Here is a 12982-nt window from a genome sequence, read left to right on the forward strand (position 1 = left end):
TGTTGTTGGGCTGGGCTCGAACTCAAGAGGTACTATCGATGAAGACAATCTAAAAATATTCCCGTAGCCAACTCTTCCAAAAATATCTTTTACTTATTTTCTACACATAAAATATAATCCGAAATTATTAAAATAATTGAAAAAGCGGCACAAAATTCCGTACTTCCATTTTTTATTATAGTGTGTACTATAATAAAAGCCTATATTCCTTTATTTATTTAATAGATCGTAGATCCTGGGAATGTTTTTGAAATTGACAAGAATCTTCGCATAGTATTCATTTATTTCTCCGTTCCATTAACAGAGGTCACAGCGTAAGGGCATGTATCCTTAATTTTCGAATTCGTACATGCATATTCATACTCATACTTCTTATAATTCTACATTTTTTTGTTTTTTTCAACTAAAAGACAAACGAGTAAGAGGGGAAAAGAAGTTGCTGAAGAAGTTTCATGTCGGTCAAGCGACCCAAAAAATATGGTAAGTCTTCTTTACATTTTTTTAATAAGAAATTTTACATAGCATTTGTAATTTAGGGTTTATTTCAACAATTTTTTATCTTTTATTTTCTTATTTTATTTTATTTACTTTCATTTTCTAATTATTTAAAAATTAGGGTTTATTAATTTACTTAGAATCTGTGTTATCAATTTCGGTGGTATACCGGTTTTCTGTCAGTAGGTATAATTTCGGTTTCATATACCGGTTTGGATTTCGTTTTCGAGAATATCGGTGGTATTAATTTGACCGAAATTTAGACTTTTCAGTTTCGGCCATTTCGGTGGTTTTACCTGTCCAATTTTATGGGCCTAATTTAATAAAAAAAACATCCTTTTTTCTTTTTGATAGCCCATTATATCAATTAAGCCCATCAATAACAAAACCCACCTAAATAAAACAACCTAAATTCGTTAAAAACCCACAATCGGATCAAATTTCTTCAATCAAAGAAAACGTCACTTCAAGTAGTAACCACTAAGGCTTCAAGCAGTAGCAGCGACTTCAATCAAGCCACCAGATATTTTTTTTCTTCAAATTTCTTTTTTGAAGCCCATATGTAAATTAAACCCATGAATAACAAAACCCATCCAAAATAAAACAACACAAACCTAATTTCTTCAAAACCCATTATCAGATCTAGTTCTTCAATGAAGCAGCAGTAACAACGACTTCAAGCAGCATCCGACGTCCCTTCTTATGTTATTATTATGGAAGATGATTTTTTTGTTGTGGTTGTTGTTTAATTGATCGAAAGAGAACAGAACTACTGGTGTTTGGTTTCTTCACTTTTAATTTTTTGCAGAGAAATATATGTGTGTGAAAGATATGTCGGCTAGCTATAACTTATATTAAAACATGCTTAGCTGGAAGTCACTATAAAGACTATGGTTTTGGTTTTATTTTATGTTAAAAGGTAACAATATTTGTTTTATAGTAGTGCATTATTAGTCATAAATAAAGTTTACAAGATGGTACAAGTCATGATTCGTAAGGATTACTGAATACTTACCTCAAAACTCAAAAAAGTTTGTAAAAATTCTACCTATTCTATACTAAAAAGTTATAGAATTATATAAAATGTAAAAATTTATATATAAAATATTAACATTTAAAATTACCGAAATACCACCGAAAAAACCAATATCGCTCAAACCGGTCCTGGACCGAAACACCGATATTCCAGTCATTAACTACTTAGCTTAGAATATAAAACTATCAAATGGTTCTCTCTCTCTACGTCTCTCTCTAGATTGAGATTTTTCTCTCTAGATATGAGATTGCGACATATCAGTAAATGGCTGGTCAATGGGAGTTCCTAATATTCCTTGTATAAATACCGATTATAGCTATTGAATAACACAATTCGGATGTAAAAATATCTTCTTTTCTCTAAATTTCTAGATTCTTCCATCACCCGCCATTGTCGGGATTGGGTATCATTGTTGTGGTTGTTGTAATTTACTTAGGGGGGAGGGAGTGGTCGCGGGGTGGGTTTTACCCGCTAGCGGCCCCCGCGGTAACACCGCCGCCACTAGTTTACCCCATGAGAGAGAGAAGGAAAATCGGGGAGCTTCACCAATGGGGGGAAGGGAAGAGAGAAGAGAGAGGGAGGAGAGAGAAGAGGTGATTGGTGGATGGAGTTAGTGGGGGATCCACTTCTTTTTTTATATAGTTTTAGTTTTTATAGGTTATTAAATTATGTGGTAAATGATGAGGTGGAGATTGGGGGATGTGGCGCCAGTGATTTGGGAAAGATGGGGAAAATTGAGGAGAATTAAGAAAAATTGAGGTGGAAGGTTTTTATTGGTTAGTGCTGGGGAAGAAGGGTGACCACTCCCTCCCCCTTAGAATGTAGGACCAATCCATCAATAGATGGAGTGGTACTTGTTATCAATGCAACTTGGGCCCACATGTGAAGTTGAGAGATGCGGGTTCAATCCTTGGGGATGCCAAATTGTGTGGGTATTAAGTTAAGGTATTTTACCGGCATCATAACCCTTACGGGGTGGGAGTGGGATGATGGAGATCCAATGTGTTTCCGGAGAGAGGGTGCCCTCCTTTACCCTTTACATGGAATGGTAGGGTAATTTAAGGGTTTTTTTTAGTTAGAAAATGTATTAAAGTATTAGGGTTCCATTAGTGAATACTATGTGTTACATTTTACTGTATTAGTTACTCGATTTTAGTGTTTAACATGACCTTTTTCTTTTGTTTTATCACAGGCTTATCATCTACACCATCTGAAGATCTCATAGTTTTCAGACAGGTATAAAATTAAAACCGATTTGTTTTACTAGGATATCCTTTTAACGAAATAATACTATTACAAGATGTTTCACACTTGTTTGACCCTAAGGAATGTCCCAAAATCTGAACTAAGAGAAGACGAAACCATTGACCATGATTCAATTCCGTAATTTGCGGAAATCCTTTTAATATATCTCAAAAACAGGTTAACTTGTCCATTTCGAATTTACTACAAAATGACCAAATGACCGACTACTAAATTAACTTTACCACATAGTGGAAATGGAATTAAGGAAGAGGAAGCGTGTAATGGAATGCATAGAGGGAAATGTAAGTCCTATGAATACTAGTGATAAGAATGTTAATTTCTTAGAGGAATGGCCTGATCGAACTGAAGAAAAATGGAACTCGGACTTCTAAAGGAAAAGGGATTAGTGATAGTGATAATCAAGATAAAGTTAGTACAAATGCTACTACAGATAAAACTAATGATAATAATGTAGAGGAAGTGAAAATTTGTGCAGATGGAGTAGGAAGGGCTGATTTTGGTAGAGCCCTAGTGGAATTAGAGGCAAAGAAAGGTTTTTCTGAGGAGATTGAAATAAACTATCTAGATGAGAATAGTTTGGTAAAAAATGTTAAGTTTGCAAATGTTGAATTTGCTTGGAAACCTGCTATGTGCAAACAGTGTGAAGTCTTTGGGCATGGATATGAGGATAGGGTGGTATAAAGGGGTGGAAAGTAAGTTCTCTGTTTGGGCTGACACAAGAGAGTATGGTTGCAAAACTGGTGTGGTTTTCTCAATGCATTCCCAGTCATGCATTTATTGTTTGGATTGCTATGAAAGGAACACTAAACACACAGACTGGGGAAACGGTATCCTATGAACAAGTATGAATGTGTATTGTGTAAAGGGCAACCTGAGTACCTGACTCTATTAGCCAGTTGTTCTTCGACTGTGAGTTACCAGATGGGTTTGGGAGGAGGTGAAGGATAAAGTTAAAGGGGGTGACAGACCTACGACTGGGAAAATATTATTAACTGGTTTGTTGACACAAAATTCCCCAAAACTGTGTGGAATGTTATCCAGAGAATAGGTTTTGCTGCTAGTGTATATTCGATTTGGAAAGAAAGAGATGGCAGATTATTTAGGCAGGATAACAATTCTAAAGAAAGAATGAAAGACGTGATTTTGGAATGTATTAAGCTGAGAATTCTGAGCTTAAAGTTTGTAAGTTGTAGTACTTATGATGAGCTGAAAACTCTTTGGAATATTAATCAAATGTAATGGGGGCTGCTATCAAGTGTTCTGGTTTGGATATTTGGATGTGTAGGATGGCAAGATAAAGGAGTATGTGATGGTGGTTATTATGATGGTGCAGGGTATGGTTTGGATTTTAAAGGAATATGCATGAGATATTAGTGTATTGTTTTGTAGGAATAGATAGTATTGCTGGATTATTTTGTATAGGCATAGCTGGTTGATAGATTGGATGGGCATGTCCATCTTGTCTGTAATTCTTGTATTTTACTCTAAAGAATTAATAAAAGATAGATATTTAAATAAATAAATAAAACAGGAAAAAAAAACTTTACCTATATTTATATGTGAATGGTTCTTGTATAAACCTTTATATATTAAAATTTTTGGGCTGTTACACTAAAAGAGTCTATTTCATAATCATTGCAGGTTGTGGAGACCCCGTACAACTATTACCATCAACAGCGTTTCACTGATTTCAATATCCCGCAATTTCTGAAGGACAAATTTCAAAATGTTAATCCGACACGAATTCAAGCCTTGTGTCTCCCACTAATACTTGAGCCAGCTCGAGAGAACCTGATTGCCCAAGGGCATATTGGGTCTGGAAAAACCTTGACATATTTATCAGCGATGATCAGTCAAGTTACTCTCAGTCTTCAGAAGGTTCAATGCATCTGTTTGGTCCCAAATCATGCTATGATATCTCAGGTTTTCTTTTTTTCCTTTATTGTTTCATTTATAGCAAATTAAGATTTTGAGCGTCTGAACTCTAAAAACATATGGAATATTACTTCTAGAAAAAAGTGTCTTTGGGTGTAGTGGGTGAATGCTGTTAAACTAAAAGGAAAAAGTATTTGGGATATAGTTCATGAATATTCAGATACTTGGATGTGTAGAAATCATAGTTGTTAAGGGCGCGAGGCGCACTCAATGCGCAAAGGTACTAAATGTGGCCTAGGCGAGATGCGCAAAAAAAGCACGGGACTGAGCAAAAAAGGCGCACTTTAAGTAAAACAAAGAAAATGCCATTATTCAACCAATATTCACAAATATTGTTAATTAATTAATGACATGTTTATTAAAGTTAATGGGCTAAATTGTATATTAAAAAAAGTATAGGTTCTTATTTCATACTTTCATGGGCTTAATATTGGGTTGAAAGCCCATTTGTTGGCATTTACACTAACCTTTTATACACCAAAAGAAAAGAAGGCGTTGGAAAAACAAAAAAGTACTACTTTCTTTCTATTACTCTAGGGTTTTTGTGCACCTCCATATCCATCTATCAAAACAACAAGTATCCCCTCCTATACTTCATCATCATTTCTCTACATCTTCTCCTCCATGATGTATGGATTTCTTCATCTCCGGCCACAAGATTTTTTTTTCATACCCATTTTGAGACATATCCGGTCAGCTTTGACCGTTGACCACCATTTAAGTTAAATCTGATTCCCAAAAAACTCGCTTAAACTTATGGGCCTTGGGCTTAGGGATCAGATGCGATTAGCTGAAAATCTACTGCGCCTAGGGCCTAGGCGCACAATGCGATGGCTTTTAACAACTATGGGAGAAATGTATTGAATATGAGAGATAAAGTTAGACTACCTGTTTGGGGAAATGGAAATGAGAAAAGTAAAGTAAAGTAACTCCCAATGCCGTCTTCCACGGGTTTTGGGTCCCAATACCGTCTTCGACGGTGTATGGGGGAGGTTGATATGTAGACAACCTTACCCCTACCAAAGGTAGAGAGGCTGCTTCTAGGTTCTACCATAGGTAGAAAAGGACCTCCAGCCCTGCTGGGCATGAGGATCGAACCCATGACCTCTGTTTCCAGAGGCATGAGCTCCAACGACTGATCCAACCCAGTTGGTTTGGGAAATGGAAATGAGGTGCATGAGTAAAATGGTGTGGTATTCACAAGGTATCGCAAATCACATGTTTATATTTTGGATGGTTTTACAAGAGAGACTACAAACCCAAGACATAATTATGACATGAAATATGGATCCTAATATAAGGTGCCCATTATGTAAGAGTATAACCATTTGTTTTTCAAGTGCAAATGCTCCAAGGTAGTGTGAGATGAAATGCACAAGATGACTTGAGCTTGGTATGGTGGGCAAATAATAACTGACAGAATATATTATTAACTATATGGCAGCTAACTGTAATAATAATTCAGTAGTTAGTATTGTTGAAAAATTGATCCTTGGTGCGAGTGTATATTTCATATGGCAGGAGATGAATATGCAAATGTTTCTCTCAGGAATTTAGGACCGAAGAGGTTTTGATTGAGAGCATTAGTGCTACTATCGAGGCTGAGATTAACGAGTCTTAGGGTGCACAGGACTGGGAGATTTGGCCAACGAGGTACAATAACATTGTTTCCTAATTATGACTACTCTATTAAAAAGATGTATCATTTCTAAAAAAGACAAGTGTTTCCCAATTGCATCAGGAGTGGTGGTCAATCTGATCGTTAGCTCTCTAGACCATACCACACTTGAAAACATCGAGAGGCGCTTAGGTTTCAGTTGTACGGAGGTGCCAAGACCCTTTATCTATGATCAACTGCCTTCTTTAATGAAGGAGTAGGAAGGAATAGGTTAGATTGCTGTTGTGGACCTTATGCAGTACCTAAAAACGAACGGTTGGGTCAATAAACCTTTTGCTGTAAACAGTTATTGTGCTTGTGCTAAGTTTTTTTCTATTTCTAGGCTTACTAGAGTAGCTGATGACATGCTTACACTAGAGTAGCTAATGACCTCGATGCCTGTACTGTTATTGGTTGATGATTTTGTATGGCCTCCCTATGAAACCTGTTTATGGGAAGTGCAATCCACATCCAGAGAGTTACTTGCTTGAATTGCTTTTAGCACCGTTAGTATGGATTGCTATTAATGATAAAATGGTTTAGTGTTTTTAGCCGTGTTGGTACTTGTCGTCTATTACAGTGAAATATCTTGTTTTTCTATCTTGAAGTCGTCTTTGAAGTATTGTCGTAGTAATCTATATTGTTATTGATGATAGCATTTGGTAATTGACAAGTTGAAAATGAAGTGGTAACAAAAGGACATGATACTAGTGGTGAACAAAAACCGGTTTCTATCCGACCCGAATCCGAACCGGTTATTTGGTCAACGGAACCAAAACCGGGTTTGAACCAACCTGACCCGGTTTGAAACTGGTTTGGGGTCAAACTTTGACTGGTTATTCACCAGGTTTGACTCGGTTTTTTGACAAAAAACCGGCCCGACCCGATCTCAACCCGGTCTCTAACCGAAAATAAAAACCGAAAACCCAAACTGGTTAGTAACCGCCGGGTTGGGTCAAACCTGAACCGGGTTGGGTCAAACCTGGTTGTTCACCAGTTTCGGGTTTGGGTTCCAACCCGGTTTTTTTGTACACCTCTACATGATACTCCGGATTTTTAGTGTCACCTTGTATAGAAGTGATGTTGATCGAGGTATGTCATCAGTAAGAGTTATTGATGATGATGTAATGCCAATCCTCGTGTTTGTGTTGATAAATTTGGTTGGTTCTGCGCATGTTCATTAAGCATTTACCAAACTCTATCATTGATTCCACAAACATCAATTCTGATCTTTGTTACACTCTGGCATGTGCCATTGCAACGCGTTCTGTCCAACAATTATGTAATATGCATTAATTTTTCAGCAGCACTAACACAAAACCAGCCCTATATATACATATATATATATATACTAGTGATAAAATATACTAGTGATAAACCCGTCCGATGGACGGCTGGTTGTAGAGTTTTGTATATATCTTAGTTTTTTAGAATTTTTATCTTTAATATTAATAAAACATAATTATTTAAATGTATTATTTTTTTATTATTTAAAAAAGAATTACATTAAACTTGAATATATAAATTTTAAAATAATTATGTTTGGACAAGCATCTGCAAATTTCAACATGAAAACATAACCTTCACATTCAGAAATAGAGTAACATCCATTACTTCAAAGCCGCTGAAACTTAATGACTAAGGAGAACATCCTGTGGTTCTTGTTTTCGGTTAACTGTAAAAAAATAAATTTTAAAGTAAAATAAAATACAAAACCACAATAGCTAACACATTCACAACAGATATAGAAGATTCAACAAGGTCTGAACTAATACTGGAACAACTGATCATGGACATAGTTTCTTATAAACAACCTTAAGTTCGAGTAATTTTACCTTCCATTCAAACTAAACAACCAGTACTACAGTTGACAGCAAACCCTTCTCAACATTGTGGCCTTCAACTTCCCATACCTAGTAGTCTGCAAACCCGTCTTCATACAGCTCCATTTCTAATAACAAACATATACAACAAAAACTTTAGATTGCATTTTAATGGTTTACCCACTCGCTTATAATAAATCAAATAGCAAAAATAAAATTGAACAATTCTTTGACAAATAAAATGAAGAATGAAGAATGAAAAGTTGTTAGCGTTTATAATGAAGAATGAAAAGTTGTTAGCGTTTATATGGATGCTTATAGCTTTTTTATCTTATTGAAAACAAAGAGTTAATTTCATTAGGTGACGTTGTGGTTATCAAAACTAACGTTTTCCTAGCTGTGTTTTATTTGTATTACTGCATAAACCTATGAATGATGTTAATTCCGTTGCGCACCCTTTCGACTAACGAATGTTAGTCTCTCTCCATTAAAGCCCACATGTGCATTGCACATGAGGGCATTTTTTTACTTTTGCATCTAAAACATTTACTTGAATTTCAGATCCAATAACCAACTCATCTTTTTTGCCATTCCAACTTTCAAACTCATGTTGTCTAAGAATCTAAATTCTCAAACCTCAGTCTATAGAAACTAATATCATAATCAATAAAAGCAGCAAAAATCCAACAAAATCAAGCACCTATTATCAAACCAAAAACCAATAACCAAATAATCCAACAAAGCAAATACCCATTTTAAAATAAAAAACCAAATAATCCAACAAAACCCAAACACCCATTATCAAGAACCAAATACTAATTAGAGAACAATAAAAGTTACAGCAACAAGAAGAATAATCAAACCACAAAACCTAAAATCAATCTCCAAAATCATATAAAATTTTACACACATCCAAAATCTTTAATTTCAATTAAGTTCACATTTTTCTCTCATCAAATCTAACCTATAATCCTATATACATATATACAAGTATATATATATATGTATGTATCTCATTGGTGCTATCTATTCAAAAAGAAGAGTGGCAGGTTCAGACGGTGGTGGTACCGGCGGGTAATACCAGATCCAGCCACCCACCAAAAAGATCCAACCAGATCTGGTGGGTTGTAGTGGAGTGTGTGTGTTGATTAATTATCAAAAACCTATTGTTGTTGCTGGTATTGTTGCTGTGTGTGCAACTAATTATCAGCAACAAGAGGTTTGAAGTATGTGTGGAAAAATTAATTAATAGGAAGCTACGAGACATTATGCTAAAAAAAACTGAACAAAAGTTTTTTAATGGCCATGCGCAATTCTTGATTAATAGCCCAGACGACCAGTTTACTATAATGTTATCTCCATTGTCCTTTCCACTCTCCACTGTCATTGTATCCTCCACATACATATAATCTACTTCACGGAGATATACATGGTTACTGCATTGTTAATATTTTTCTGAAAGAAAGGCAATGATGGCTTAAACATATAAATATGTTATTTTTCAAATATATGTGCCAAACAAATGATTTTTAAGTATAAAGATGGATTATAAATATAAATATAAATAGATACATAGATATAGCAGATATAAATAGAAAAATATAGGATAAACGAAGTTTTTAAGAATAATATATTTTGGGGAAGAAGACAATTAAAATGACAAAAATGCCCATGCCCTCATGTGCATTGCACATGGAGTCTTTAACGGAGAGAGACTAACTTTCCTTAGTCAAAAGATAGCGGAATTAACTACAGGGGCATCTAATGAAATTATCTCTAGAACAAACTACGCAAATTTAGCGTTTGGTTTTAGGCTTATGCTTTTGGGCTTATATAAGCCGATTAAAGAAGACATGTTGACAAAACTTTTTTACAAAATCCATGAAATCTAAGCAAAAAGCCTTTTTTTTTTATATAAGCTAATTCAAACACTATATACTAACTTATACGGAGTAACTTATAAAAATATAAGTAAAAAGCAACTTTTTACAAATAAGCATAAGCCAATATATAAAAGTTACGATAATTGCTAAAAGGGCATAAACTGATCAAATTAAAACCACAGCAAGAAATTGAACAAGGGAAATCATGTTACTTGTAGATGAAATGGAAAAGTTATCTGACCAGGAGTGTAAACAAGAAGATTAAGGATGGATTGATCCCTGATATAATAGTCGGCAAGAGTCGATTGGTCCTCGAGCCGCTTTTGGGGTAAGAAGAGAATCTGCTTGCAAACAGGAATAGCATCTTTCAAGCCTTTAATCATTATTTTCACATCGCGAATGGTGTCGGATCTTTTAACTTGTAGAAATATGGTATCTCCAGAGGTAACATTCTTGACTCGTATCTGAACGCTTGTCATGGGGTCTTTATCATCAGCATCCACAATCTGAAAGACCGCCCATTTCTGAACATGGTACGTGGAAAGCATGAAGAAGTCATTAAGCTGCACTCCGGCATAAACCAGGGTCAGAGGCTTGTCTGAAGAAAGTCCTGCATTGTTGCGTATCAATGATTTCACCATGCCGACTGTGTTGTCCGGCATGACTAGCAGAGGGACCTCTTCATTTATTGCCTCATAATGAATAATCATCGCTCCACTAACTTCATAAAAAAGATCAAGGGTGACTTCCCCATGAATATTGTAGCCTTTAAGGGTAGCAGAATCCATAAGAAGCATTCCAGCAAAGTACAGCTTCTGTAATGGAGGGTCGATATCAAAACTTCTATGAATGTGGTCTTTCACGTCAGCAATAGTGTCAGACCTTCTAACATTTAAAGAGACGGGTTTTTTCCACTCGTAGACCTTCACAAATATCTGTATAAATTCACTCACGGGTGGGACTGCTTTCCAATTCATGTAGTAATAATAGTCATCGTCAAGGACGTGCTTAAAAGGTTGACGTGAAGGTAGACACATCTTGGGGAAGGCGACTGTTCGCTGGGCTGTAGGAATCACTTCTTTGTCTCGTATCATGGTCAAAATTGTGTCCAATGTGTATGAAGATTCAACCTCGAGATTAATTGTTTGCAAAATGGTAAAAACTGTGATCTGAATCTGTATAAAATAAAACAACAAAAATAAATTTACCACCAAGTTATCTGTAATAATTATTAACAAGTTATCTAGATGTGTACATAGAAAACAGATAAAATTAAGCTAGAAGAGCATAGACTGGCTATTAAAGTATACAATAATAAAGTTTAAGTTTTCTTACAGAAATTAGAATAAAACTTTAGGTTAATTCTCAGGTCTATTGAAGATGTTCACTAGTTTCAAAAAATAGGTTCAACCTATAAACACTCAGTTACCTACTGCATCTTTATTTTTGTCCTTAAATACACACGTAAAAATACATTTTACCATTAAATGTATTAACTATTTCCAAAATATCCTTAATCATCTTAGCCTTTCAACTATTTCATCTAAAGGCCATCAACCGTTCTTACTATTCTTATTTTTAAACATGTTTTCACCGGAAAACGTACAACTATATATATATATATATATGTATATGTCTAAGCACACATTTAGATAAACAATAGGTGATGGAACCCAAAAAAATAAAATGTTGAAAGCTTCCATATATAAATAAAAACTGTTACGATGCTAGGTAAGCTATCTTTATTTAGATGGTAGCAACACGAATGGAAATTGAGTTATGTGCAGTACCTTCTGAGGCAGTGGCTGCTGCTCTGTGTGGGAGGTCAACGTTTTCTCCTTTTCTAAGATGGTGGCCACAATTGTGCCAAAAGTATAAGAGCCATCCACCTTAAGACTCAAGTCGTTATCAGAACTATCAATGTCAATTTGATGCATCTGTATAACATCATGCAACGAAAAGTATAAACATAAAGTTCCTTCTTAATATGGTGTTTGACAAGGAGTTACCCCTGTATTCTCGAGTTTTTATTAAAGGAAAAGAAAGGAGAAGAATGGATAAGAGATGAAAGGATACAAAATTATATTTATAAAATGCATTCTTGAGTTTTATCATTTAAAAGAAAAGAAAATGAATAAAAGGATGTAAAGGCATTCTTGAGTTAAAAGAGAAGGATAAGAAAGGATAAAAATATGTAATTTTATATTTATAACCTCATAATTATTATAGTTTATATAATGGTTGAAGGGTATATTGATAAATTGATAACTTATCCTTCCAAATCATGCCAAATATGGAAAGGAAAGTTTTTAGCTCCAAAACCCCTCACTTTTCCTTTCCATCACTTTCCTTTCTTTTAATAAAAAAACTCAAGAATACAAAAATATAAGTTTTCTTCTCCTTCCCTTTCTTATCCCATCAAATTAAAACTCGAGAATGCATTATACTCATTCTTTAAATAAAAAACTCAAGAATACAAAAACATAAGTTTTCCCCTCCTTCCCTTTCTTATCCCATCAAATTAAAACTCGAGAATGCATTATACTCACTCAATCATACACTCATAATTCCAAATAAAACACACACACACAAAAAAAAAAAAACAGATAAAAAATGAAAATAAGCTAGAAAACATTCATTTAAATATATATATATATATATTATATCAAAAAATATGAAGAGAAAATATAATACGCAATATCTATCCAGACCAACAACTGTAAATCAACTACAACAGGACATGAAAAATAAAGATAGATTAAAATCTAGTTTGAGTATGGTTTTTTCCCCTAAATCCAAGATGAACTTTAGGGTTTCGTAATTAAATAAAATTAAAAAAACGCGCAACTCCCAAGCACCATCTAAAACATTTTATCTAAAACATTTT

General features: G+C 34.7%; 2 protein-coding genes across 4 annotated transcripts; one reads left to right on the plus strand and one right to left on the minus strand.

Annotated features, from left to right (window-relative positions):
• Window positions 1-193: 193 nt before the first annotated feature.
• LOC122602594 (DEAD-box ATP-dependent RNA helicase 38-like) lies at window positions 194-6940 on the plus strand. 3 transcript variants are annotated; one of them, XM_043775191.1, is made up of 6 exons: window positions 194-314; window positions 411-480; window positions 2724-2767; window positions 4439-4720; window positions 6282-6385; window positions 6474-6940. In XM_043775191.1, the coding sequence occupies exons 2-5, from the start codon at window positions 453-455 to the stop codon at window positions 6351-6353; spliced, it is 426 nt and encodes a 141-aa protein (XP_043631126.1). In that variant the 5' UTR covers window positions 194-314; window positions 411-452; the 3' UTR covers window positions 6354-6385; window positions 6474-6940. The 3 variants fall into 3 exon arrangements, 2 of the variants coding, with proteins under 2 accessions (XP_043631126.1, XP_043631127.1); XM_043775192.1 differs by having other exon boundaries at window positions 278-306; XR_006324334.1 differs by lacking the exons at window positions 194-314; window positions 411-480 and adding an exon at window positions 1772-2579.
• A 1148-nt stretch (window positions 6941-8088) lies between these two features.
• LOC122604867 (ubiquitin D-like) lies at window positions 8089-10883 on the minus strand. Its single transcript, XM_043777730.1, has 2 exons — window positions 10337-10883; window positions 8089-8340 (listed from the first exon to the last, which is right to left on the minus strand). The coding sequence occupies exons 1-2, from the start codon at window positions 10881-10883 to the stop codon at window positions 8303-8305; spliced, it is 585 nt and encodes a 194-aa protein (XP_043633665.1). The 3' UTR covers window positions 8089-8302.
• Window positions 10884-12982: the final 2099 nt, after the last annotated feature.

The sequence above is a fragment of the Erigeron canadensis genome, chromosome 6, assembly GCF_010389155.1.
Source record: "Erigeron canadensis isolate Cc75 chromosome 6, C_canadensis_v1, whole genome shotgun sequence".
Taxonomy (NCBI): Eukaryota; Viridiplantae; Streptophyta; class Magnoliopsida; order Asterales; family Asteraceae; genus Erigeron; species Erigeron canadensis.